The following is a 27843-nucleotide window of genomic DNA, read 5'->3' as shown; positions in this document are numbered from 1 at the left end:
TGACATGAAATTGGTTGAAACTGTTGTGAATCTTGCCTTGGTTCAACAATGTGATTGTAATCTTTCCTGGTTCAGCTGCTATTGGCTTTTTGGGGGAAGGGCGGGCGTCATACAAACGCAATCTCTGGCATGACAAACTTTTCTATTCCAAATGCCTTAAATGGTCTGTCTCTCGCTCTATTATGTCTCTGACCAAAGGCTCAGCAAGAACTCTTGGAAAATAACACTGGGAAGAATTTGATTTTAACACTGGAAAGTGGGAGTGTAGCAATGGCCTGCTAGGAGAAAAAGATCCAGCTTGTTATATGCTACAGGCCCACTGTAAAATCTGAATCAGAGGTCCCACTTTCCTGAAAGTGAGAAGAAATTCTGGTCAAGGGGCCCAAATCCACGATATTTTGGGGAAACGGAACATAGTTTGAACGCACCATGCTAATGCAAGCAAGCTATGGAATAAATCGTAGAAGGCAGATTGATTGGTGGATGGCGCGACATCATTGGTTGGATGTGCTTGGTTCAGGCCTATATAAGCACACATCATATTTTGTTTTACATGAAGAAAGTAAGATTTGATTTTCATGCAAGAATACAAAGAAATACAGTTTGAGGATTTTGGGCATATATTGTTAAATGGGTGCACAGTGTGACCGCAAATGTGGTCCAAAAGGGTTAAAACCGAATTTTTTTAAGTGGTATCTCGTTTAAAAAAAGCCTGTTCTCATAAGGGGGACACGATCTGTTTTCAGTTTGTGAGTGGAAAGGATTTCTGCATAGTTAAAGTAGAGTGTCTCACACACAGATGGAACAAAGGGAAATCATGTTTCAGGCATATCTTCAAATTTTGCATATGTTGTTGACTGAGGTCCAGCACACAAATGATTAAAATGAGAAACAAAGATTTACATGCCATCCTGCCATATTTCAGCCAGCCTCCATGTGCTTATCGACACCAAAGCGAGGACACCATCTGCAAATGATCCGTTCTCTTCAAAAAATACATGAATGAACAGATCGACAATAAGCCAAGGAAGTGCAGTGGTGGAGAGAGGAAACACATCAAGTTCAACAAACTGTAAAAGAAATGTTATTGTGGTTCTTGCAGTTTACCCATAATCATATTTTTTTACCGGAGTGCTTATGTCGTTTTTAAAAGTCACACTGTTAATCTGCTTTATGTCTTTCCTCCTTTACTTGTTCCAAAGTAAAGACAAACGGCAATGATGTCATGCTGCTTGATATTTTCATAGTGGAAATAGAAATATAAATGGCTGACATTCCTCTTGTGTAATGGCCATTTGGCTGTACATAAGTCAGAGGAAAAGCTGATTTCATGCACTATTCTCCATAGAAAAGATAGTGTAATCTCATGTATTTTCTTTGGAAATTAATGAGCTATATATTATGCTTTCAAAGCAACTTTTCCAACAGTTAAGATGAGATAAAACTTTAATGACCCCTCTGGGGAAAGTGGGTCATTTCAGCAGCGAAGAGAAGGTTATACTGTCTACTGAGGGAGAACAAATACATACTGCCATTGTTCCTACAACACTAGGACATGGTACTACTCCTGTGAACCTCTAAAATACAGTAGCTCTTGTAATATTAAGAGGGGTGTTGACTTAGTCCTTTTGCTGAATGTGCATCTTCTCAGGGGTGGGTGGTACCAGGCTCATACCAGGCCAACTTTACCCCAGAAACAGTCTCACGTCAGCTGGTCCCCTCCACCTCCACCTCTGCTCTCACACCAGCTCTAATGCTCCGCTCGTTATCAAGCCGTTAGTCCTCACTGATCTCCAAGCGCTTCTGTTTACGCCCTCCCACCGCCTCCAATTATCCTCCAATAAACACTCGTCTGACAGCAAGTGGAAGTCTGAACCAGGATCAGGTCGGCTTTGGTCTTAGTTCTGCCTGTCTGCTTTGGGTGTTTTGAAGAACATGTGATGGTCACATGATGAATGATCATGTATTCGGAGTGGAAATGAATTCGACAATATATGTGTAACTGAACAGCCTGTGTAACACAAGGAAACCTGATATACAGTGGTGGAAGAAGTGTACAATGCACCAAAAATCCTACTTAAACTTGTGATATACAAGTTTTTTGCTTTGGCTTATCATTATGAGGAAGATATTGATTCCACAATGTGATGGCTAATAATGACACCAACCGTTTTGAGATCGATTCCCTGTAAACTTTGCTTTCACTATGCACCTTTGTCTGTCCTGATGGCACAAAATCTCCTGGGAAGTGAAGGTTGATCCAGGCTGGCAGCCTGGCACCATTCCTATCTGTTCTTACATCTCATTTATAGACTAAAGGAAAGGAAAGGAAAGGAAGCCAGACCAGACATAATTGTATCTTTAAGGATTACTGGCCAAAAAGGTTAGTAAGCATAGGTGTAAAAGTGAAGAGTGTAAGGTAGTTGATTCTCCCATGTCATCAAGAACAAATGCTGTGAGGACACCAGTCTTTGACAGTGTTGTATTTTATAGTCTTATCAAATGGTTTTGATGGTAAAAACTTTAATATATGTATCTAATACCTTTTTTTAATCAGACAATCAGGCTTTAAAAATGTCATTTTTAAATGTAGTTGAGCAGAAGAAGAAATCAATGGAAATACTCTGATTAAGTACGTACCTAAAGTAACATTCCACCTGTGCTGATGTATGAGTTTGTGGTTCAGTAAAATGTAGAGAAGAACTGCTCTAACGTCAGTTGAATGGCCTCATTTCACTCAATAAACATCCCCCAATTAGTCAAGTGTAGCTGCTTGGATCTGGAGCCCATGTGTAGCACAGGAAGACAAAGAGCCAGCTAACACTGCCAATCTAAAACAAGAAGGATCATCAAAGACTGTGAAGAGTAGCAGGAAGGACCAACAGGCTTGCTCTCACCTACACACACCCCAATACACACTGCAGCACTGACATTATCAGCAAATGAAGGGGATGGGAGGTCTGGGAAAGGAGTACAGGGTGATAAAGCACTGAGATCTTGTTGACAGGCAGTTGCCCGATGGGACAGACTGTGTCCGACAGGCCTGCCAGAGAACTGGTGTTGACGTGTCTTGTTCTTTGAAGAGACAGCCAGGTTCCTGTGTCGTGGTCATCGGTGAAGGAAGCAAATGAGCGTTTCTTAGGACGGCACGGGTGTGTTACAGGAAGTTCTTGACATGTTGTGATGGATCACATTGTCTTCTATTCGACTGATTCAGCAATACAGCACTCGGAGCAAGGAAGTAACATGACATGCAATTTCCAGATTGTCAAAAGTAGACAAAACTGGGATAAATGTCGTTGGAAAACATAACCATATGGAGCTCAAACCCTCCTCTCTGATGCATGCTCCAAACATCTGCCGTGAAGCCTTTTATGTTGTAATAATTCAAGTCAGTGAGGAGACAAGCAGAATTAGCACATGTGCTAAAAACCCAATTGGCTGTGTCTTAACATACTTTGTAATGGTATTATTTCTTCAACAAAGCTGCCACTTTGCAGAAACTTTGCTCTACCATTTTGCTTTTTCTGCGCTGCTGCACACAATCTCATGATTTTTAAAAAACTAACCGGCTCATGTATTTGCTGCGTCTCAGCGCAGAGTGACCTTGAGTTAACGCTTGGTTGGTTTCTGCCCCGACGATGACGGTTGGAGGCGCTCTGTGGGCCGCAGTGCTGAAATCCAATAGGGGCTACATATTAGCGGGCACTGAGTGAAACAGTCAACAGCAGTGTTTCAGGGGAGCAGTGGAGCTTTAACACCTACTGTAACGCCCTGCCCCGCTTCCTGCTCTGGATTACATCTAGGCTTACAGTATATAGGACACACACACGCATAAATGCTGAGACTTTCTCTCAATGTTGCCCGCTGCCCCACCCCCACCATTTCACCCCTGTCTTGCACCTTTTCCACCCACTTGCATTCAACATCGGGGTTATTCAAACTGCTGTAGTACACCTACTCACGCACACACACGCACACACACACACACACACACACACACACACACACCTTCCTATCCCACTTAATGCCTACTTGTTATAATCTGTTTGAAAGTGTTATGTTAATGGACAAACAGCTAAACACCTAAAGCACTGCGCATTAGTGATATACACCCTTCAGAGCTTCTATGATAGGCCACACTAGTGTGCACACACACATCACATGCCCCCCCCTTTTGTTACATATTATAGAACTGGTAATGGAAAGCCCCCCTCCTGTGAGTGCTGGCCTCATTTTAGTAATTACCGTGTGGAAGGTGTAATGGAAGCCTAGCCCCTTAAGCAACACACAATGACTTGATGCACACACACTTACACACACATTCAAACAGTCATACAGTCACATTTAAACATGTTCTTCTATTTCCTCCTGTTCATGTTCACTGTTACATACACAGCATGTGGTGGTAACATTCTTCCTCTAACAACACACACACACACACACACACACACAGATACAAACACACACACACGTCATCTGTCGAATGGCTGGTCCTATCTGTTATCAGTGTGTCTTGGCCCGTCATACCTGCCTGTCGTCTGCAGCCTGTGTCCCAGAATGCTGACAGATAAGCCTGAGTGTGTCTGTATGCCAGTCAAGTAACAGTGTGTACTTTCTGGTTCACACACTCATCCACATGTTAGGGATTCCACATTATGTTGGGCCAATCTCAATGCAACAAGTTGTAATTCAACCAGCTGGTCAGCTCTGACCAACTAATCACACTACTGTGAACAAAAAGATCCATAGAAAGTCTCACCAATTAAGTCTGTGATAGAAAAACGCCCATAGACATCCATATGCGGAGACAAACACGACTGCATGACTCCTAATACAAGCGCAAAGGCACGCTATAAGACGTCACACTGTCGAAATAGTTGTAGCAGGGAGACGCTCACTAAAGCATGACATCAATTCAGCGCAGTGTTTGATGGAATAACTGAGCATGAAATAAGGCCCGACGATTCAAACAGCTCCTCATTATAGGGCACAAACCAGACAGATTTTTTTGCAGCATGGTTTTTGATGTCAGGTCTGTTTTACTGAAGCACACCGAGGAGTCAGCAATAAACAAGGAGACAGCATGTGAGGTGACATAACAATGTTTGGTTTGGTTGACCAAGCCCAAAGAACTCAATTCATACAATGTCAGAAACAAAAAAAAAACGTTTTGACAAGATTAAAAAAGCAGATAGCAGCAGTTGGCAGCTAACTCACTGAAGATGCTCCTTCCTCTCAGAGCAGAGGACAAGATCAACTGCCAGCCAGCCCCAACCTGGGGGGCCAGGTTGGGGGTGGCTTTTTTGTTGGGGGGCACATACAACCCAGGAAAAAAAGACAAATCCCTCATTCAGACAAAACAGTGTTTACAATTTCAACAATTTTGATTGGGTAGTAAACTGCTGATACACTTTATTTCCTTTCAGTTCTAAGTCATTGCAAGAAATCCACAAGGGGGGTCTGGACTCAGAGTTACAGGGGCACAGGCCCCTGTTGCCCCCCCCAGAACCGCCCCTGGTCAAATGTCATTCTAGATAGAGATGCTGTTGTGTTACACGTCATGCTTCTTGTGGTTGCAGTAAGAATCAACTAAAATGATCAATCAATTGCGATTAAATAGCCTTTTTTATATTATGATGTGTATGTATTTTGTTGCAGAGATATCTACTAAAGTTAGCATGCTAACCTGCTAGCCGCATCCCATCCCCATCCAAAACTCCTGCGCTAGCAGTCTTAGCACAAACACCACACAGGTCCCTACGCTCCCAGTCCAAACCACTAATTGCATGGCTAACTGAGCTAACTAGCTAAGGGCAGCTACAGTTAGCAACATTTAGTAGTTACTCCAGTAATATACTGCCCCATTTGTTTTAAGTATTAATTTTAAAGTAGTAAATTATAATCCTTTACTTTTTGAAAGTCTGCTTAATGTGTTCTGTCTTTAATAATTGACTTCATATGAAACATTGCCATGTGTTTAGTTTGTATTGTTTGTTATCTTTTTTGATGCCCTATCTCAGCATATCTTATTTGTCTTGCTTGTTGACTAACTTGCTTGAAAGTCAAGAAATTCCCATATAAGCTCTTTATACTGATACTGGAGATATCCAGTGCTTGCTTATAGTCTAAATATATGTTGTACCCTATTTGTTACCGTGTAGTAACGACTCAACGTTCCATCCTGATAGTACCTTTGCAATGTACTGACTTAGGGAAAAGGACTGTCAAGAACTAAGAACCAAAACTGGATGTAGGTTCATGCCATGAAAGTCCCTAAAATAGTTCTGTGGTTACTACAAAACTTCCTGCTTTGAACAAAGGTCACAGGCAGTAGCTGAATCTTGACCTTTCCACTCAAAAGTTTGAAATCATTTATCCTGTTGTCACCAAAGAAACGTTTCTATGAGTCTACGAACCATTTTCAGATTTCAGGAACCTTACCTCCTAAAAGGAGGCAGTATGGTGGCTTGGAAGCCATTGGGGAATTGAAGGAGCCAGTAGGTATATTCTGTCAGTGGTTCTTGTTGGCTGGTCAAATAGCAGCAGAAACCCCCTCCCTCACACTTTTCCAATATCTGACATCTGTTTGGGCGGACTGTGTCCAACCATTTATGTAATCACGATCCAATATTCACACCCACTTCACACCGTGATTGGCCAGCTGTGTGGAGGTGAGAAAGGCTCTGGGGTTCTCTCTCTCAGCTCTCTTTTTTTCATTCTCGACACAACAATTTCTGTCATTCTTTACGTGACAAAACACTTTGAATGTCTTCCAGGAGAGACTGTCTCTCCATGACGGCCAGCTTTTCACTCCTTGTTTGAATGTGGCTGTGTGGAACAACAACCAACACTTTTGATTCCCGATGTACGACGTACGAAACAGTTCTGAACAAGCATAATCCAAACCTTACAGCACTGAACATCACTTACTGGTGGAATGCAATAAGGTTGTTTATGCCTGGTTTTAACATCTATCCTAGGTGATCCCATCACATGTAGACAGCTCGAGGTTTGTTATGGAAATGCATGTGGAGTGACCACTTTTGAGCAGATCTCACTTTCCAGCTGTATATTTGTCACTTCGCTTAGACAAATAGACACAATGTTTTGTACACAAAGAGAGAAATATTATAATTTTCAGGAAGGCCCAAATATTTAAGAATGTGTCATAAACAGTGTTCCACACACAGTTTATTATGTTTCTCCTCATTTAACAACTCTTGTTGTTAAATTGGGCAACTTTTAGGGAATCTGGGCACCTTCTCCACTGGTTACAAATAACTAGTCAGATTTGGTTACTGTTAACTATATTTGACAAATATATCAACAAATTGCATTTTAAATGAAGTCTGTGGCTATTGCAGTCACTAGTTTAATTGTTACATCAGTTGAAACATTGTGTTCACAAACACCTGCTGCTTACCTTGCCAGGTAAAACAGCCCAAACACTCAATTTTGATTTAGTGACCAAAGAGAAATCAGATAGTGTGTAATCCATACTGCTTGTTGTTGGGGCATCTTCTTGAACCTTCTCTTGTTTCCCAGTGATGGTCAGTTGAGTAGACAGTCCCTCAGCTGGCCCAGGACACATTCGTATCCACTCTACTAAAAGAACGTGGTCGAATGTGGTGAGGACCACCAAATGTGGTGAGAAGTGATTTTATCTCAAATGCATCCTCATTGTGGCTTGGGTTCGTTTACTCCTGTACTTAGAGCTGCCCACTTGCAATCAGATCACTCAGGGAGGACATTAGCAACAGCTGTAAACAGCCTCACAGATGCAGCTACTTTGTGCAGCTTGCACAGTGAACAAGCTTGGGATGCAACGATTACTGACATTAGCATGAGCAGTGGACATGTCGCGTAATGCATGTCGCCAAAAACAAAGTCATGCTGTAATTTTAGTTACCACAGCGAGAGAGAAAGAAAGAGAGAGAGAGAGAGAGAGAGAGAGAGAGAGAGAGAGAGAGAGAGAGAGAGAGATTATTACCGGAGCTAGCAAGGGAACAAATTAACCAAACACAAACTGCTCCTTAATTGAATGTTACATTTTTCAGTCTGTCTTTGGGACTCTTCCTGACCCGTTAACATTCATTCATCTAATTTGTTCAACATTGTTGTTCCCTAACAGCGCAAACAAAAAACTGAATGATTGGTAATGTTACAAACTTTGTCTCAAACAGCAAAGTCATTACTAAACCATAATAGATTTGCCTACTTGCCACGATTAGTTGGATGCATTTAGAGGCAAACTGAAAATGCACAATAAAGGGACTCTTTCTCAACGGGTTGAATTCCTAAGCTTACCTCCTGTTGTTCCACACATAAAGCTACTATAGTACCTGGAACTATTTGGTCAAACAGGGACAATTTTGTACCAATGTGTCACATTATGCGGCAGTGCAAGAGAAAAAAGAAGCCAACAAGCAATAGTCAGTAATCGAGCAGAATCTACCAGCATCCATCATCTAAATACTATATTGCCTTATAGATTCAATCCCCTATGTCATACATTTAATACCTAGCTCTCCTCTCTCTTAACCAAACTGAAACACACACACACACACACACACACACACACACACACACACACATGGGGGTCGGGACTGGAAGACATAGTGGTGCTTGGAGGTGGGTGGCACTCCTCAGCGACTCTCAGTAATAAAAGTCGAGCACGATTTGAAAAGGCCCTATTGTGGCTTCATTCTGTTTTTCCACGAGGGTAGCATTCCTCCCAAATTGGACAAAAGAATTTTAATGGGGCGGCTAATGGACTGTGATTAGATAGGAGGAGAGGGAGAGACAGAGAGAGAAGGAGAAAGAAGGAGAGAGAGAGAGGGAGAGAAATAGGTGGGCCTTGTTGGGAGTGGGCAGAATGGGGGGCTAAATGCTGCGATGGGGGGGACTTGAGTTTCATCCATCCAGAGAGAGGGGGCGATGGGCCAGGAGATTACCCCATTTACCTGCAACCTTTGAGGGTGAAATGGAGAGGAGGACAGGGGTTTATTGCGGAGGTTAGGTTGCGAGGGGGGACACAGGGGACTCCACTCCAAAGGTATATCCGTACATATAGTGGTGGGATGGATTGAAACCCACCTGCTTTTAGCTGTAAGTGGCTTCAGTGTGGCTGAAGTGGCTTAATGCAGCCTTACTCATTGCTGTGCAAAGATAGAGTGCAGGACTGTGCAGCAGGCTATACAAGGATGCTAAAAATAGGACTTGATATACCTTTTTGCCAGTATATGAGTTTGAACCTCAGAATAACGATCAGATAGCAAGGACGTGACAGAAAATAACGTTTAAGTCAAGTTTAAGTGTTGTGAAGTCGAGTTACTCGCCAAGAAGGCAAGCCAGACTCAAGTCACGACAGTTAACTTTGAGATTTGAAACTTTTTGGAAACACTGATGGTTTGAGACTTTACTTGGAAGACGTTTCAGAGCTAGCAGTTAATAACGTTCCACAAGCAGAAAGGATTGCTTGGCAGGGAAAACCAGCAGACACACAACTTGCGCCAGCTGAGAATGTCACATTTGTATCTGAAGTATGTGTTGTGGTCAACAAAAAATGTAAGACAACGTGCCAAACAGTGCTCAGGAATGACAAGTAATGAAATGTGACACAGGGATAACATAACAAAGTGCACCTGATCATCGTCTCTGTTCAAAATGCCATTAAGTCACCCCAAGATTTAGGTTTTGCACTTGACTGGGACTTACTGATCTTTATTTGAGAATTCAGCGCCATGCCTTGATATTAACGTGTGACTTTCAAAACAATTACTGAATCCTACCTGTGTAAATACCTATTCTCGTAATAAACCTTTAATATGCTGCAGATATTGATGTAATTTATGATTGATTCATTCATTTCTACAAGTTTGACCAGGAGAAGGCATGAGGTATATCTTTTCTATATAACCTTTCTCCTTGGTATTGGTGTTCGATGATGGGTATTGTACAACATTATCTTCTTTTCATTACATTTTTTAAAGAATCATGACAGCATGATAACCTTCATATTGAAAGTAACACTCATGTACAGCTTAAACATATGTCTTTCACACTGAGATTGCAAGGTTTGTCGTAAAAATGTTATTTTTGTTGAAAAACTCAAAAGGCCAACTCATGTTTGTATCTGTGTAGTAGCAAACTGACTAATCAAATGTTGTTAAAATGCTTTCTCAATGATGTCAGTTAATGGAGTGCTCTGACCGTGCTTATATGGGAAAGGTCATGGGGTTTTGTTTGTGGTGAAAGGAGAACGGTGGCATCTCTTAATCATCCACCTGTCTGAGCTGAGACAAACAGCAGCCTGTCAATTATTAGCCAGCTACTGTTGACTTGTTATCTATTTAACGCAAGCATGAACGCTTCTGCTCGTTTTGCTTGTGGTTGATGCCAATAACGAACTATGCGTAATGTAGGATTTATGTGTTGATTTTGTGTTGTTTGCAAGCCATAGTTCGACTATGCTGCTCAATCAGACAACTGCAATTGTAGAGTATACATGCCAGTGAGAAAATCGGATTTTTGGCCGAAGCATGTCATACCCCCATACGTTAGGTGGCGCTGTGCCCATTTCAACTAGTGGTAACAGAGCCACCTCCGGCTGACCTCTTTACGTCACCAGCAGCAACAATGGCGTACGAAGAGCGAGCCGAAGCTACATCTTTGTACATTTCGTATATGGTGTACATGATAATTATACACACCAGATGCACAATGGCGCTCTTTCTTGCGGTGATTTCGGAGGAAAGACGCCACTGTCGCCACCCTTCTACTTTCGGCTCACGGCCCCGAGAAAGAAATCTCGCGCCTGCGCAGAACGCAAGATCCGATCCGATCTGATAGAACGTATACATGCAGGAGTAATGCAACAAACAATCGAATAATCTAGGTGTAATTCGACTATGAGAAATCCGATCCGGTCCGATTTTAGTCAGACTAAGGTGTATACATGCATCTTAAAAATCCAATCATAGTCGGACACAGTAATTCGGTTTTCTTGAGTGTCATTCAAACGCACTGAGAGTCAGTAGGATGGTCTTTTCCAGTTGACATTCACATTCAATATTCTAATGATATTGGTCATCCTGCAAATTCTTATCAGATTGACGTTTTATTTGGCCAAATGTTTGGGGTTTGCCCAAATACCTAAAAAACGAGAAAGTTCTGCCCCTTCGCCAGAACAAAATGCTGGCAGTTAATGCTTCCGCAAATTAGGGTTTCATTCATATTTTGACATGTCCTAACCATGTTGATATTTTTACAACATGTGTCATATCACTTCTCATTACATATACTGTATATGAGCTTCCTTTCATGTCATGAATAGGAGGGGATGGTGGTGGAGTCACAGGTAGGTGAGAAGGCTGCCAGGCCAGGCAGACTGTTACATTTGTAAGTGTGACGTTACTGGATATTTTTAAAGAGACCCAGGACAGTTTTCAGCTGTGTTTTTGGTGACGAACCAGGTATTTTAAGCCAAAACATGATGTTTTCCTATCCATAACCAAAAGTTTAACCAGATCATAAGCACTGGGTCGTCACAACATAAAATTGTAAATTGAACCTAAAAAAAAGTAAAGTTACAAGGACGAATAAAGTTTCAACATATCTATAGTTTCTTAGAATGTACATTGCCAACAGCCTCAGCTGTACTTTACAGTCAGTGCAGTATAACAAATGTTAGCATGCTAAAGGCTAAACTACAGTGGGGCATTAGCCTCTTAATTTTCTTATATCTATATTTGCTGATTCTTTAATTTGGCACTTTCTATCATTCTGTAACTGTATTTGGAATGTGTTTTGCACATTTGAAATTCTTAATAGCCAAGTGCTTTGGATTAAAACATCTAACTGCAAATTCAAAAAACCCTGTGCTGCGTTCATATGTACTGTACATGGCACCATCGCTGTTTATCAATATTACTGTCAGAGGACCAAAACGATGCAAATCAAAGCTCTCCTCATTTTCTCTACATTTCGTAAAGCCTTTCCTTCCAGATGGGATTGAAAAGCACTCTTTCAAAACATTTTCTCTTTCAGCAACCAATTTCTGTTGTGAGCGTATAGATCCCTCCTCATCACATCTCGGCGGTCTCTCTGCCTCCCAGTTCAACGAGACTGAAATGACTTGAAACACCTTCTTTCTTCACAGGCACGCACACAGCACAAACAAATGCACAAACACACACTCTACTTTTACCCTCATTCCTATGCATATAACCCTCCTGAGTGCTAACACATACATATACATTCTGTCATTCTTTCCCAAATTGGATCGAGACACTGCCATGCGATATTTACATAAGTAATAACAGGCGGCTGCTCCGGGGGCCAGCAGCTCCTATCTCACAGCACCGGATTGGTAATTGCTATTTTGGCACTGAGGTGCTACCTTTGTGTGTGCTTAAGTGTGTGTGTATGTGTGTGTGTGTGTGTGTGTGTGTGTGTGTATGCATAGAGGGATCATCTGAATAAGAATCAAAGTAAGAGTGGGAAATGTATTACGGATTTGTGTGTGCACGTGTACAAGCGTGCGCGTTTGGATTCTGACAGAATAAACCTCTTCTTCTTCTTCTTCGTCTCTTTTTATTCTCAGCACATGTCTTGCTGACTGTTTGTGTTAGTTTGGGTCCAGTGGGAGACAGCAGGCTGCATTTGTAGCCCACAGCTCCTCAGCTTGATATTTGGTGCTGGGCTGGCGCAGTTGGTTATCAGCACATATTGTCCCGAGCTGCAAGTGTGCTGCTGTGTGTTTTAGACGGTTGGTGTGACTGGATCTCGCTCCCTCCCTCGCTTCTTCGCTCTCTCTCTCTCTCTCTCTCTCTCTCTCTCTCTCTCTCTCCTCTCTCTCTCTCTCTCTCTCCCTCTCTCTCTCTCTCTCCCTCTCTCTCTCTCTCGCTCCCCATCTGTGTGTGTGTTTGAATACGCTTATTTCAGGCAAATATGTGGGCAGCTGTCAGTTGCTCTGGATGACTGTGTTTCTCTGGGAATATGTTTATTTTGAATGAGTTTGTTTTTGCCTTTGGATGTGTTTTGTGAGCGTCGACTGTGCAGGTTGCGTGTCTGCTTCGCCATAAGCGTGCCTATGCTCACAGTGTGTGAATGCATATGTGTGTGTTCTTGTACTCTCCTTATGAAAAGCGATTTCCTTCGAAAGAAAAGATACATACTGTCTGTCCATCTCTACGGACTGATCTAAGGTTTAGATTTAGGCTGGCATCAGGTCAGAGGATTAATGCAGCTGGTAGCAGGTATTCTCAGGTATAGCAAGTCAGACTGTGTTGTGTGTATGTGTGTGTTATCCTCCGAGCTCTCGACAGCTCGACAGCTCTCTCCTCCTCTGTGCAACTCAATAAGCTCTAGCTGCTGTCACTGTGCAGCAGCGGGACGCCATAGCAACCAGCCCACCTTTAGGTGATTACCATGCTCAGCCCAACCTCACCCACCTCCTCCATCAACACCCATGGTGCAAATACAGCCCACCCCTGGGAGGAGGAGGAGGGGGGGGAGGAAGAAGAATAGCTGGTCTGAACAAAATGTTTTGCCTTAGCATCTCTGCACAGGATTAGATAGGCTCCTTCTCTGTGGGTTTTGCTGGAATCTTGTCAGATTGTCGGATTTTGCGATGTTTCTACTTGCACTTGCATATGTTGTGCAACCTCGCTGAGCCTGTAGAGTACGTGAATCAGCTTGGAGCGAAGCAGTAGATGAAGTTAATTTAGCTCACCCTGGGGAACAACAGACAGAGGTTATAATCTTGACTCATATTGTGAGTTACAACATTTTATGCTTCGTTGAAAGATAAGTCCATTATAATCATACGGCTCTGTTGTTAAAGACAGTTATTCAAAGCTGCGGGGAGGCACCTTACAGTGCAAAGCAGAGCATATTAATGTGTGGAATAGGAGCCCAGAGGTTGCTATTTGTAATTAACTATGTGTCGTATCTTGCAACGACAAACATGAATATAGGCTTTAATATGCTTTGCACACAGCGCTTGTTGGAGTGTCAAACACCATCTGCGAGTGAGAATTGGTGGGGTCTGCAACCAACATTTTTTGTACACAGCCAATATAACATTTCCACGTTTCTATAGTGATTGGTCACATTACCAGACATGTAAAAGTAATATACAACTGAGTGCAACACCATGAATGCCTTCAAGGAGAGACCAGTACTGCTACATTTAATCTCAGCTCTCTGTACCTTTTTGTGTCAAAAAAGAATGGCCATTCAGAGCAGGTAAAAACACGTTTGTCTTTAAAAACACGTCAACACGTTGGCGGAACTAGTTTGTCAGAAGCAGACTGGGACCTCAAGGCCAGAAAAGGGGCCACACAATTGAGCGAACACGCAAGTTTAAAGCCATGCAAGGTTGATGTCCCGGTGTGTCACCTGAAAATCCCAGTCTTTGAGGCCTGAGTTTTGTTGCCTTCACTTGAGAGCGTGTTGAGTATGTTCACTTGAGGCATTGCCACTTGTGTTCGCGTACTTGCGTTGTGCAAATTTCTGCCCTAAGTCACACCGAACCAAAAGAAGACCCAGCCTGACCAAGATATTTAAAACGACAAAGAAAAGCAGCCAGATATCACATATGGAAGTGTGACGCACAATTAACACCATCTCTGTTGCACTGATCTGACTTTTTGCTCTCCTGATGCTGATTCCTATACCTAAATACCAGGGTATTACTATTTCCAATTTTCAGAACTCCCTGCATAGAAGTCATGGATCATTTTGATGTAAGCTAACGTGGGACTCGCAGCACGGCATAACAAAATGAATGTAAAAGGATACTGGGAACACAGATTTTTATATTACATCGATCTGTGAAATGAATTGGTGCATCCCTTCTCTCAACCGCTATGCAGAACAACAACTGCAACAGTTTCATAGGAAAGTTGAGTGTGAAAAATGGTCTGTCGTCTTTGCAAAATGTTTAGTAAAATGTGATATGCTGATAAATGCATCTTCGTGTGTTCTCTGTTGTTCAGCAAGGGCAGCAGCCATCAGATTCAGAGACTACCTACTTTTACAGTGATAGCAAAGTACAGAGTGGGTTTAATTTGTGTCTCTAACCATAGCAGGGGCGGTTCTAGGGGGGGGCCAACAGGGGCCAGCGCCCCCGTAACTCTGAGTCGGGACCCCCCTGTGGCCCCCCTGACAGTGAGTCTGCATTAATAATACAATGACAGATTTTTTTGCAATGATTTTGTTCTGAAGGGAAAGGCAGAAATAAAGTGTCTCAGCAGTTTACTACCCATTCAAAATTGCTGAAATTGTAAACACTGCTTTGTCTGAATGAGGGATTTATCCTTTTTTCCAGGTTGTATGTGCCCTCTAACAAAAAAGCCGGCCCCAACCTGGCCCCCCTATTAAAACTGGTCTAGAACCACCACTGAACCATAGTTAAAATTTGAATACACTCCATCACACAGATGGATAAATTAGTGATTCATTAATTAAAGATAAAGCATTACGGATTTTCATCATGAGTGATGAAAGTGATTTTAACACAGAATTCTACACTGAATCAACACACTGCTGCTGGGCACACAACCTGAATGCCAAATGAATGATCTTGATGAGCTCAAATTCACATCTGACTTGGTTGAAGTAGAAGACAGAATCACATCACAACAAGAAAAGAACAGGGTTTTTTTTTTTCATGTAATTGAAAACAATCTAAACCATTACAACCTATTCCTAATACACCATACTTCCTAACACTGCATTACTCTAACTGTCCTTGTGTCAGATTACCTCAGGTTGTGGATGAGGTGTGACTTTATATCATCTTTCTTTTTTTTTTCTTCTTTTTTCCATCATTGGCATCAATCTAATGAATAAGTAGATTAATGGAGTCAATCAATTAAAGACAGCACAGCCATTTAACGCCAATAAATCATCACCGCATTAATTCGCTGGCCTCTTGCCAGTGTTGATGCGCTCCTTGTTGTGACAGAGGGTTGTGTTTGGCAGTAAAGTTTGAGTGCTTTATGGCTGAAAACAGGAAGAGGGGCTGTTCTCAAATGGAGGCTGGAGCTTTGTGTTGAGCAACAACGATCTCCGTGAATGGATGGCACTGGTCGGAGAGTCACAGCTGAAGGGCCAAATGCTCGTTGTGTACTTACAAACTCCCACCACCTTCTGTGCCTTCTCTTGATTCTCACTGAGCTAGGAGGTGACATCAGTCGGAACACAAACTCCATCACCAGCTCACACTGTCAAGTTCGATGGTTCAGCCAAGTGCCAGTTTGTGCGTGGCTGTGACGCTTGTGTCTACATCTGCGCTCTGAGTTGTAAACTCGCAATTACAACTATATATTAGACTGAAGATAGAGAGAGAGAGAGAGAGAGAGAGAGAGAGAGAGAGAGAGAGACGCTCTGCACATGACAGGGTAACCTCACCAATTTTACATATTAGAGTGTGTACAGGACTCGGGGAGGAGGCTGCATGTCATCTGATAAACTGCTGCCAGTTATTACACTCAGTGGCATGTAATGTGATTAATATCCTCTAGTGGTGTCACTCAGTGGCTAAGGTGCATTGTGGGTAATGTAGGCACCATGCTTCAAAAGCAGACCACTGGTCTAGCATTACACTCTTGTAACACCGTTGGAGAGTTTGAAGATAAATGATCACTGATGCAGCAGAACTAGAAATACTGCCTTTTTTTCATCTCCTACATTGCCCACAATGCAAATTAGCCACTGAGTGACACCACTAGAGGTGATTATCAGATAGCATGCAGATTTCTCTAGAGCTGTTAAAGCGTGCACTTATACTACACAGTTCATTGTGTAAAATTAGTGGAGTTGCCCTTTAAGTATAGAGGAATCAATATCTGCATTTACATTACATGTGGACACACACAGCACTGTAACTAACAGGCTAAAGCTTAGCGCAATGTCCCACATGGAGGCATACATGCCCTCCATATCTTCTTCATGTATACGCCTGTTGTCACTGCACCCCCTCTTTGTCTTTCTATAAGCATGATGATGAGGAGGTGCTCCGATGTGGTTGACACCGTGCCATAAAATAATTTTGAGACACCTTAAATCATCTCCCCCCGAGTGCTTATTCCCTTTAGCGGTTGCCAAATGTCTTTCCCATGTAATCTTTTACATAAAAATTCTAAAGCTGCCTCGAGTGAGAGCTGATTTGTGGCTCGTGTTGTTGCTTTAAGCGTTGAGTGACTGTGCCGCCACCGACATCTAAATGCTTCTGACGGCAGCAGCTTAATCTGGCAGCCCGATGAGAGTTTGCTGGATCGTTACCCAGGCCCCTAACAACCAAAAATGATGCTGCTACGGCAAAACAGTGGAATAAGTGGGTTTTCATGCAGTGACAAAGAGTAATTTGTGACTTTGATATAACTTTGCTACCTCTCCGCCTCATATAACGAGACAAAGCAACTTGTAAATCTCACACCTTAGTCACAGTCGGAGGAATAAAGGTTTCCATTAAATGCACATTTCAGTTGCACTTTCTGTCAGACTTGCTGGAGAAAAGCCTGTAACCTCGATAACGTCGCGATGAGGGAAGTTATATTACAGCATGGCATTAGAGAACCTCTCTGTGTGAGCACATACCTCCCGCTGTCAAGTCTCAAACCAGTGGCATTTCCCAGAACAACAACTCAGGACTGGAAAATGCGGGGTGGTAAACAACAAGGTACACGCAACAACGGTCCGCTTTGTAAACCCTCAGGTAATTCTGAAATGACACAAAGGGTCTCTTGCAGCTCGGTTGCTTTTCCACAACCACAGAGAGAGCTCGCGCCTGCTGGGCTCCGCTGCCGGACCTGCCGTGATGCCTATTGACTGACACACTGCCATCAGGGGGTAAAGCTGGGTGGCAGGGGCACGAATAGGTCAGATAACAGCCAGCGACGTGGCATGGGGCATGGGGATGGACGGCGCACGGTGGACGGATGCTGGAGGGTTTCAGAGTTAACAGAGCCCTTTTGATCTGTGGCAATCTTTTAACTTGTTATTCAGTTGCATCACACTGGCAGAAATGTGCATTTGTGGTGTCCTCATGTGAAAGGTTATCACTGTACTATATTTACCAACACATTTGCTAGAATAAGTATTACAGCACTATTTAGTTTTTTTGTTTCTGCAAAATGTTCAATTTGTGAATTTCCTCAGGCTCAATGTTATATTTCATATTCTGACTACACTGTGCCTATGGTCTGGTTAGGTTTACGATCATGGGCTTCCGAGGGTAGTATCTTTATCTCTGTTTTAAAGCTAAAATCACCAGAGCAAAAAGCGCAAGGTATTGATTAACCTGTGTTTCAGATTTAAGCATTAGCCAGAGTAACTAGCTTACTACCTACCATGTTGTGTTACGTAGCATTGGGCAGAAAAGTGATAAGCACTGTCCCCTCAAAACAAGAAGGTCCTGGGTTTGCATCCCGACCGTGGCAGGGCCTTTCTTTGTGGAGTTTGCATGCTCTCCCTGAGTTGAAGGTCCTGTCATGTCATACACTCTTGACCAAGGCGCTACACATCGCTCCCAATACATAGTTTGGGTTAAATGTAGATAACGAACCTTGCTATCAAGGATAACTTAAGTTGACATACAAATGCAAGGGGCATTTCGCTTGCTCATGATATCACTGGACTTAAAACTTACATGCTTGTTTAGGACCGGACCATCCAATGTAGGAGAGCCAAGGTGCTACAATATTAGAGGTTAGAGTTAAGTACAGAGGCCTCGAGAACTCAGGGGAATCTAATTTAACTTGTATTAGGAAAGGTTATGTTTTTCAAAAACTCACCTGTTGCTTCTCCCCCTTTGCATACCGCTTTAAAATATCAATATTAAAGCGTAAATCTGTGTTGCTTGTTTTTCTACAGTGAACATTTTGGGTAGTAAATGTAACTAGGTGATCATTAAGTGCCCCATGAGATTGCATGCGTGACAGGTATAGCAACTGTTAGTAAGCCCATTTATACGTCAGCTGTGATCTACCTGCTCAGACAGCCGTGCTCACATCAGTTTGTTTTGAAATGTCACAGGAAGAGACTTTGCACACGAAGATGTATAGAAAACTGCTTTATTTTTATCTCTTCAAGTCCGCACACCACGGGAGTGCTCGGCACCTGATTGCCACTGAATGTGTAGCCTCAGTCAGACTGACAGTGCTCTCTTTATCCTGAATAATAAGCAGGGCACTACATCGCTCTGGGTGACAGCATCTAACAAGTGCCTTACATTTAAATGTAAATGTAAATACAAACGTGAAGTCAGTGGTTAAGCAGCGGTTCGGCAGATAAACGCAGACATGATGCGAGTCAGACATTATGTCTTGTAAATATTTTCTAAGCTCCTGAGGACTTAAAGAGGAAGCAGTGGACGGGCAGAACAAACGAGGGCTGTAACTGTGAACTAGTCGAATGCGAAACAGACATAGAAAGGCACTGAGAGTCCTGGAGGTAATATAGTAGCACAGATGACAGATTTATAAGTTTAAAAGGGATCATCTGCAGTTCATGTTATAATAATGGACTTCAAATGAGTTGGCAGAATTAACGGCAGATTTATGCGACTGTGAAAGGTCCTCGGGGGGATTTGGACGATCAGAGGCGAAGATAAAAACAAGTGCCGTCACGTTTTGAAACTCAAAATATGTTTATGTAGCGCTCATGTAGGTGTGAGCGATATTTCCACTTCAGTAGATCTTATCTCTTCTCTGACACTCCGGTTCAGAGCTGCCCTCCTGCTGCTGCTTTCATCTGCTTTTCCCTTTCTGCTCAGGTCTCCTCAGACTCCCACTCGCTCTGACCTCCAGGGACTGTCTTCCTGACTGCGGGACCGAGGAACACCGCATGGAGCTGGGGATCCGAAGGAGGTGGGCAGGGCCCGTAGCCTGGAGGGGGTCATAGGCCAGCAGGAGGGTCTTTAGGGGCTTTATTGGAAACAATGGTCTAAACTGTATGTAGGGAGGTGGGAGAGGTTGCAGGGGGAGGACGGTTGGAGGATTTTGCTTTGTTGACAATTAATGTATGGTGCACTTCCTGAGGTGTCAATGATTGAGCATGTTTGCTGGAATTATCTGATGGGTTTAGGCTGGTAGCCGACAGTATGTGCTGATATCCAGTTGACAACTTTTGTCTCAACTTCCAGTTTAAAATATTGCACATGCTGAATAGAATAGAAGGCACATTTAAACAGAAAAACATCATGTGGAAACTCGGGCTGTCCTGAATGCCATTTTTGGGGGCTTCAAAGCTTCAGTGAGAATTTTTGCACTGTGATCCTCACATGTGCTGGATTTCAGCCTCATTAAATGCCAAAGAGGAGCTCTGTTTCTCTTCCCCTTATCAGTCTTTTGCCTCATTTACAGCTCACCCGACACAGCATCCACTTTCTTTTTAAGGAAACAAACAAACACACAAACAAAAGTGCCAAAACAAAGCATTTAAGCACTTGAATACTGATTTGGTGTTGCATAGAGTACCACGGACGGTACAAGCTCTGAAGAAGTCGGGTCAGCAATATCATATACCTCGTATTTTTCTATCAATACACACACGTGTGTTTCAAGAAGTCACACCCCCAATGTGCCCATAATTGACAAAATCTCAGTTTTATTTCACATCTTTTATGAGTCCTTTTGGTGTCAAAGTTTGAAGTGTGAAGTTGTAAAAAAACTCTCTCTGGAGCACAAGAGTATGTATGTTGTTCTCACAGGCTCAACACCCATGTTTCTTCTGAATACTGTTAACTATAACAACACAACTAGCTGATCAGTAGAACGGATTTAATTAGCAAAGCTGTGACTGCTGATAGTAGTCGACGATGTTTGCAAGGCTGCTGTGGGTTTTTACTCCGGCTGTGTTAGTCCTATTGTAAAAAAATGTTTCAAACATTTGCTGAAATGCAGGTGCACGGTGGTGAAACACAACGTACTCAATGCGACACATCCCTACTTTCGGTGTAGATGGGAAGTTAAAAGACAAACTACTGCTGCGCACCGGTTCCTTGTCGCTAGATAACAGAAGGCGCTTATTTTGAAATGGCTGTCATTTCAGTGTTTTCCGACAACTTTTTCCTAATTAGGTTAGCAAACGTTCTGAAAAAAACAGTTTGTCATATGATTTCACACACTGAGGTCCCTGTGTGGAAAAAGTCCCCCATGTCAGAGCGAGACATAACAAATGATATCCAGTGTTTATCAAAGGCAATAGGAGTCCCAAAAATCCGTAAATCGTAGTATAACACAAGTTTGTGTGAGTTTATTCGAGTGAGCTCGTGTGTGCGTGTCTGCTCAAACAAAGGATTTGGAGTCGGTGTGCATGATTGGCACACAATGCAGATGTGTGGGCAGCGGATGCCATCTGGAGAAAGCGGAGTGGGCTGGTAGTGGAAGGGAGTGGGGGAGGCTGCTTTGCCTGCCCCCCCCCCCCCAAGAAAAAAACTCTGAGTGGTTTGACAGGAAGATAAAGGAAACGATGGGAGTGTAATCAATCAAAAACACTGTGACACAAATAGAGAAAGACAAGAGACACAACCCGCCCACTCGCACCCTGTCCCGACCACCATCGCGGCCCGTCATCCTCAGCCTCAAGAAACGTTTTCGCCATCGGTCGATAAGATCAAAAGGGGCCCTCCAGGTCCCCCTCTGGCTTTTTTAGGGTTGCCAGGTTTGTTGTCAGGAGAGAAAAACAATGCCCTTCATCTGGGGATGTAGTTTTGGACAATCAATGTTTAGGGGTAAACTGGCCAATTTCGGTCGAGCACCAGGTGCTCTGTCTGCTTCATTACTCCCATAGAGATACTTCCACAGGAGAGACCATAACCCCTCAAAGGCACAGCGTCCCATCCCAGGAGAGTCTCATCAACCCACACACACACACACACACATCCCCATCTAATCCTAAATCAGCCTCATTCTGTTTGACCTGGCAGAACTTCCTTGAGCAATCCAGGATCAGGACTTCATAGTTGACTTCTCAGACCAGTCCTACATTAAAAAAAACCAAAACACTATACTGTCTCTTTCTTTGACTGACATCTGTGAGGGAAAAAAACAAAGCCACACTATGTCCGTCGAAGCATTTCAGACAAAGGCAGGTCTATTCGCAGTGAGATCACCCCTGTGAGAAAAAAACTCCTAGATGTTTCCTTGCATGGACAGAAATAAATATTTCTTAGCCAAGTCGTGGAGGCCTGAGGTTGGTGTGTGACAGCTACAAAACTTGCATGGGAACGGGAGTGCTTGGGATCTGCCAAACATGCATGCTAGAGGCTACAAACAATATTTCAACACAAAGACATATTCATATGTTTGACGCTGCAATGAGTTGAGAGGCAAGACACCTGCTGAGTGAGGGGAAACGTCTCATAGCCTGCTCTGTCGCAACACCACAAACAGCTTTTTGAAGACAAATGAAGCCGCTTAAATTCAAAACTCATGCGGCTTCATTTAAATTTGCAAGAGTTTCACATAACTGAAACAACACCAGTGAGATACTTTTTGGATCCCCGCAACGGAATTCTGTTTTGACTATCGGCTCGACAGCTGATAGGGGTCCAATGACTTGCCCAAGGACACTTCGGCAGGGTGCATGATTTTCCAGCTGAATCACAGTCTCCGTAATCTGTGAAAGGCCGCATTCCACTCTAAAAGGAGACACAATACCATAAAGGTGCTGGTTGTGGTCGCGGAAACCTATCTGTAGTCACTGGCTGCAGCTGTGTGGTCATGCAGAACGCCCTAACCTGCCCACACGGTGACAATCTCCTCCGCAGATCAGTGAAAGGTTGCCTGCCTGCCGCTGCAACGGGCACATCTCCTGGGAGCAATAGAGGACCTGTGTGGGAGGACATAAAAGAGTGAGAGCACCCCGGGCAAAACCCCAAACCTGGACACAGCTGGTTTTTCTAAAACACGAATAATACAGCCTTTGTTTGGAGAGAAGCCGCAGAAGCACCATCAATTCCTGCACATCGTTCACCTTCTGCTGCTCCACACATCACCCGTCCCGCTGGATCCGTCTGTGCACGCTGCTTCGTATAATACCCTTAAAGCCTTGATAATATTAGAATAATAGCAAAAGTGACAATAATCCAATACAAGCTCGGAACGATCATAAAACGGGCACTGTCAATTTCACAAAGTGCAATACCATGTAAATGTGAGGGAGGTCATGCCCATGCTTGTTTCTTAATCCAATTTTGGAGGCAGAACAGGCGTCAATATCTCCGCTAGGTGGCGACCTTGGTCTGATGCGGCTCACCTTGGACAAGCGCTGCGCTTGACTGGAGCCAGACTACATGCAGGATCAGCACAGTGCGGCTGCCGAGGAGCACAGAGGACACAAAAACTGACGCATTGCATTTACGCGTATAGATGTGTATGGTTGAGGAGGAGTTTCTGGTTTGCATTTGGAAGTTTAAGGAAGCGGCGATGAAGGCACACTTTATTCTCTAAACCAACTCAGAGCTTTGGATGAAATCGAGGCACACACACACACACACACACACACGTCCCTTTCATTTTCACTGTTGACTAACAGATTATTTCCCCCGCAGTTTATTTTCTGTAATGTCAGTCGCTGACTCAAAAGAGTCGCGGTGAGTTTCACATCACCTCTGGACGCGCATGGCAGCATGTCGTGGAGAAAATGCCACATCACACTTTAACAAACTCGTCGGGTCTCTGACGATAGAGTCCACTGATAAATGAGGGAGTTGAGTTGTCTGGCAGTTAATGATTATTTGCCGCCCCCCACCCCCGTCCCTACCTCCACCACGTTTCCTATGTGGATCGACGGGGTCCGCGTCAGAGCGCACAGAGTAGACCCGCCTCCTGGCTGTGGTGCGCTCGCTGCGTCTCTCTCCCCTGTCCGCTTCAAATCCATATTCCACTGGGAGAGAGAGAGAGGGAGAGAGAGGGAGTGAGCGTGAGCGAGAGAGAGAGAGAGAGAGAGAGAGAGAGAGAGCAGGACCTGAGAGAAGAGCAACGAAAGAAAAAGAGGAGAGAAAATCGGAACAACGACACAAATGGCACTCATGGCAGGGATTTTGTTCACGGCCAATTTTCTTGTTTTTGGGATTTCTTCACTTGTTTCGCCGTCACGGATATACCCCCCAAATGAAGGTAAGGTTGTCGGGAGAAAATAACTGCCGTGGACTTCTGACTTCATCCCCGCTCCGTGTCTGTGTGTGTTTGCGCAGCGGAGCCTCACTTCGTGGCCCCTTGTTGCGAGTGCGCGGAGCCGCGATGAGTTTAATGCTGGGAACAAAAAAATAAAAAAATAAAAAAAAAGAAGCGAAAACACCTTCACGCAGCGACTTTTGCGGGGTTTTGCGAGAACCGAACTGGAATGAGAAGCGCCTGTCCAAATGCGCATTGGCTGTTTTGCTCTCGGGCTCGGGCTTGGATCGCGCCCGCTGCCGAAAGCCTGCGAACAGGAATACTTGTAGCCCCGATGCGTGCTGATCTCTCTGTTAGGGGAGAAGGTCAAGCAAATCTCAGCCCAAAAGACAGTTGAATTCTGCTTCTGCATAAACGGACACGTCCTGCAGAACAGAGCTGGAGTACATTTGCGAGTCAGTGGGAAATCGCAAATCTGACCAGCCAGCAGCTCTTTATCAATTTCAGAACTGTTCGCAGTGATCGCCTCCGCTGTCCCTGTGTGTTTTTGGTGGAAGGTGACCGGGAAAAAAATTACAAAATTCTAAAAAGTGAAATTACACACTGAAGCGAGCAAACATTAACCTGCAACATGTTCTGAGCCACGGGTTGCCCTTCACAAAACAAGACGGTTTCGGGGCTGGAGGTCCGTGCGCAGCGTCCCGGGGCGCACCGTATCCAGTTTCAAAATGTTAGGCCCGATGCAGGTTATTGCCTACTTTTCCAGTGCAAACACTACTGACACTAACTTTATTATTATTATTTTTTTTTTAAATACCCGATCAGATGGACCCAGTCCGTCTCTCGCAGTCTGATGTCTGTTTCTGCCCTGTTCGGGGGAGAGACGCTGTGATGCATCACCGACTGAAGTTAGATATGAAACACATATTTAACATTTGAAGTGGATCAGTCTATATTGCTATTAATTATTCATAGAATGGACTTGCATAACGGGCGTATTTATTAATTAATAGTGAGCAGCTGATTAAGCGTTTTTTTCTTTTCTTTATAATCGCACGAATGCAAAACAACCCTAAAAATAGAAACACCTCTGTGCCATTTATTCAGTCGAACATACTTTTTAAATGAATGACCCTCCAAGGAAACTTCTTTGACTTTTTCCAGAGAAAATATTTCGTATGACAGCCTGTCTGTCTGCTATGGACATTTAAAATGCATTTTGTTTCCTCAGCCACCAAGTGCCTGCAGACGGCTCTCTCATAGATTCAGATTACATCAAACATGCGTAAAGCCGATGTTGAGCAAAACGAAAAAATTATTTCTAAGGCGCGGTGGGGAATACATTTGTCATGTGTAGAAAACCTCGTTCTTAACGAGAATCAATCAAAAAGACTTTGGGAAATACGCGCAACAAAACAATCACGAGTTTATCACGGGTGAGACGCGTCGGCCTCCCGTTTTTCATCATGAGGATATTTTTCTACTGTCACAATAATTCATTAAGACTGCTTTTTCTTGGGGGGGGGGGGGGGGGGGGAGAACCCATTTTCTTCCTCAGTGTGTTCGACCTAAGTGGATTATACATGCCAATGCCGATGTTGCACGGACGGACGGAGACTACATGCTCACGTCTCCTATTCTTGTTTTCCAGTCACGTTATTGGACTCCAGATCCGTACAGGGGGAGCTGGGATGGGTCGCCAACCCGACAGAAGGAGGGGTAAGTACTGCAAAGAAGTGTCCCCTTGTTAGGACGCATGGTCCCCTATTGAGCAAAAATGGAGAGATAATATCCATTATTGGCAGGAGCTCTGGAGTGGACCGCCAAATAGATACACAGCCCTCTTTGATAAGATCCTGTCCTGGTGAGCCCTTTATGGGAATATCTTTGTAGATGATTTATTGTGCAGCTGTCTGCACTGTAGGGATATAAAGCTCAGGGTGAGGCTGGAGCCTTCATTTCCAGTGTCTTACACTAAAACACGGGCGCATTTGAATGTGGCACAGAGACCCTCTGGAACTCCCTCCAGGGCCCCATGGGGTCCCCGGAATCCACTTCGAGAAGCATCGGTCTATAGGCACCCCCCTCAACCCCTGCCCCTGCTCCCCTTTCTCCTCGCTTCCCTTCTCTCTAACCACTCTGTAATGGTCAGATGCAGGGGCCGATACTGCAGCGGGCGTCAGGTTTCCTGAATAGACGGTGAATTGAATCGGTCTTTGTGGAGAAACTTTATATCCCTTTCCACCATTGAGTCGAAGAGAGGGAGAGAGAGGAACTTGGCAGCTGAGAGAGGGTCCTCTGGAATGGATGAATAAGGGGGAAAGTGCAGTGGGGTTCAGCTCTTGCCGCAGGACGGCTAGATCTTGCTATAAAACAAGGGGGAACGGGGCCGACCGAATGCGTGGTCCCTCAGTCTAATTGGGAAATCTACTGTGGCTCTGATAAGAGAAAGGAAAGGGGCTGCAGTTGGGCCTACGGTGGCCACGGTGTGTCATGGGCATTGATAGCCTTAACCAGTTCTGAGTGTGATCATATAGAAATGGCTCAAATTTACTTAGCTATATTAACATTTCTTCACATTAAACAAATAACAGTACCTCTCATTCAGAAGCTATTCTTCTATCTGCCATACTGATAGAAATGTACAAGTGAGCCTTTTAGTGTTTTATGAAAATTAATACAAATGAGCAACGATCACGCCACCTAATGAACAGGAACCCAGGGGAACAGAATTTCACCTCGTGCAGTCGTTGCAGCTTTTCTCAATGAACTTGGCCGGTTCTGCGCTCAGGTCCTCCTCGCCACCATTTTATCACAAAACAAGTGATTGACAGGGTCCTGGCAGCCTCAGCAAGCCTGCATTCACCCTCTCATTACGACCAATTGGCCTTATTCTCCCTCTTCCCTGCTATCGGGGAAAGGTGAGGCCTTATCTCAGCGCCGCTTGATTTCCACAACAAAAGGGGGGCTGAGGGAAGCGAGCTGAGTGGAATGGAACAGCAGGGAATGATAGACATTTTCTCAAATCGTACAGCCGCAGCCATGTTTAGCATTATCCCGACCTCCTCCGGGGATATAAGGCTTTAAAACCAGATTGTATATGATAAGGCGTCAAATCAAATCTGGAGCATAACCCATGTCTTCCTCTGTCCTAGTCTATCTTTTTTTTTTGCACCGTTTTCTAAATGTTTGAAGCTAGGCAGCCAAAGGCCTGTCTGCTCTTGTTTACAGCCCAGCTCAGTCAAAGACTCTTTTTAAAACACACGGCGAAAAACTAAGGGGAACCCACCGCTTTGAGCCTCTCAAGACATGCTCGTATTTGCTCAACAGTGATCTGTGGAGAGGGGAACTTTATCATAAGTAAAACAAACATTCCCTCCCGGCAAAAATAAGCCAGGCCGCGCTGGATAACGTAATCCGTGTGCCCCGCGTCGGTGTCTCCCCCCTCTCTCCTGCGAGTTCGTACTAACAACAGCAGTGAACATGTGTGCCTCTGCCTCGCAGTCTCCATTATGTATGCTGATGTAAAGCAGGCACACATTAGGTCATTAGCTTCGATTCAGAGACCTTTAGTTTTTGCATTCGCACAATCCCCTGTTTTCTTTCTTGCAAGATACAGGTCTCTCAGTGTGTGTGTGTGTGTGTGTGTGTGAAGAGGATTTTGTATACCATTCCCCAAGTAATTGAACTGTAGGCATTACTGAGGCATAGA

At 43.9% G+C, this 27843-nt stretch overlaps 1 protein-coding gene across 4 annotated transcripts in view; it reads left to right on the top strand.

Moving 5' to 3' along the window:
* Nucleotides 1-23826: 23826 nt before the first annotated feature.
* The window catches only part of epha4l (eph receptor A4, like), a 58496-nt gene continuing 54479 nt past the window's right edge, over nucleotides 23827-27843 (top strand). For all 4 annotated transcript variants that reach the window (XM_030394741.1, XM_030394734.1, XM_030394726.1 and 1 more), the window contains exons 1-2: nucleotides 23827-24134; nucleotides 25783-25850. In XM_030394741.1, coding sequence (XP_030250601.1) covers nucleotides 24038-24134; nucleotides 25783-25850 — 165 coding nt within the window. In that variant the 5' untranslated portion in view covers nucleotides 23827-24037. The remainder of the gene's footprint in view (nucleotides 24135-25782; nucleotides 25851-27843) is intronic.

This window comes from Sparus aurata, chromosome 2 (assembly GCF_900880675.1).
Source record: "Sparus aurata chromosome 2, fSpaAur1.1, whole genome shotgun sequence".
Classification (NCBI taxonomy): domain Eukaryota; kingdom Metazoa; phylum Chordata; class Actinopteri; order Spariformes; family Sparidae; genus Sparus; species Sparus aurata.
Note: the sequence above shows the minus strand (reverse complement) of the source record. Positions and strands in the feature narration are given on the sequence as shown.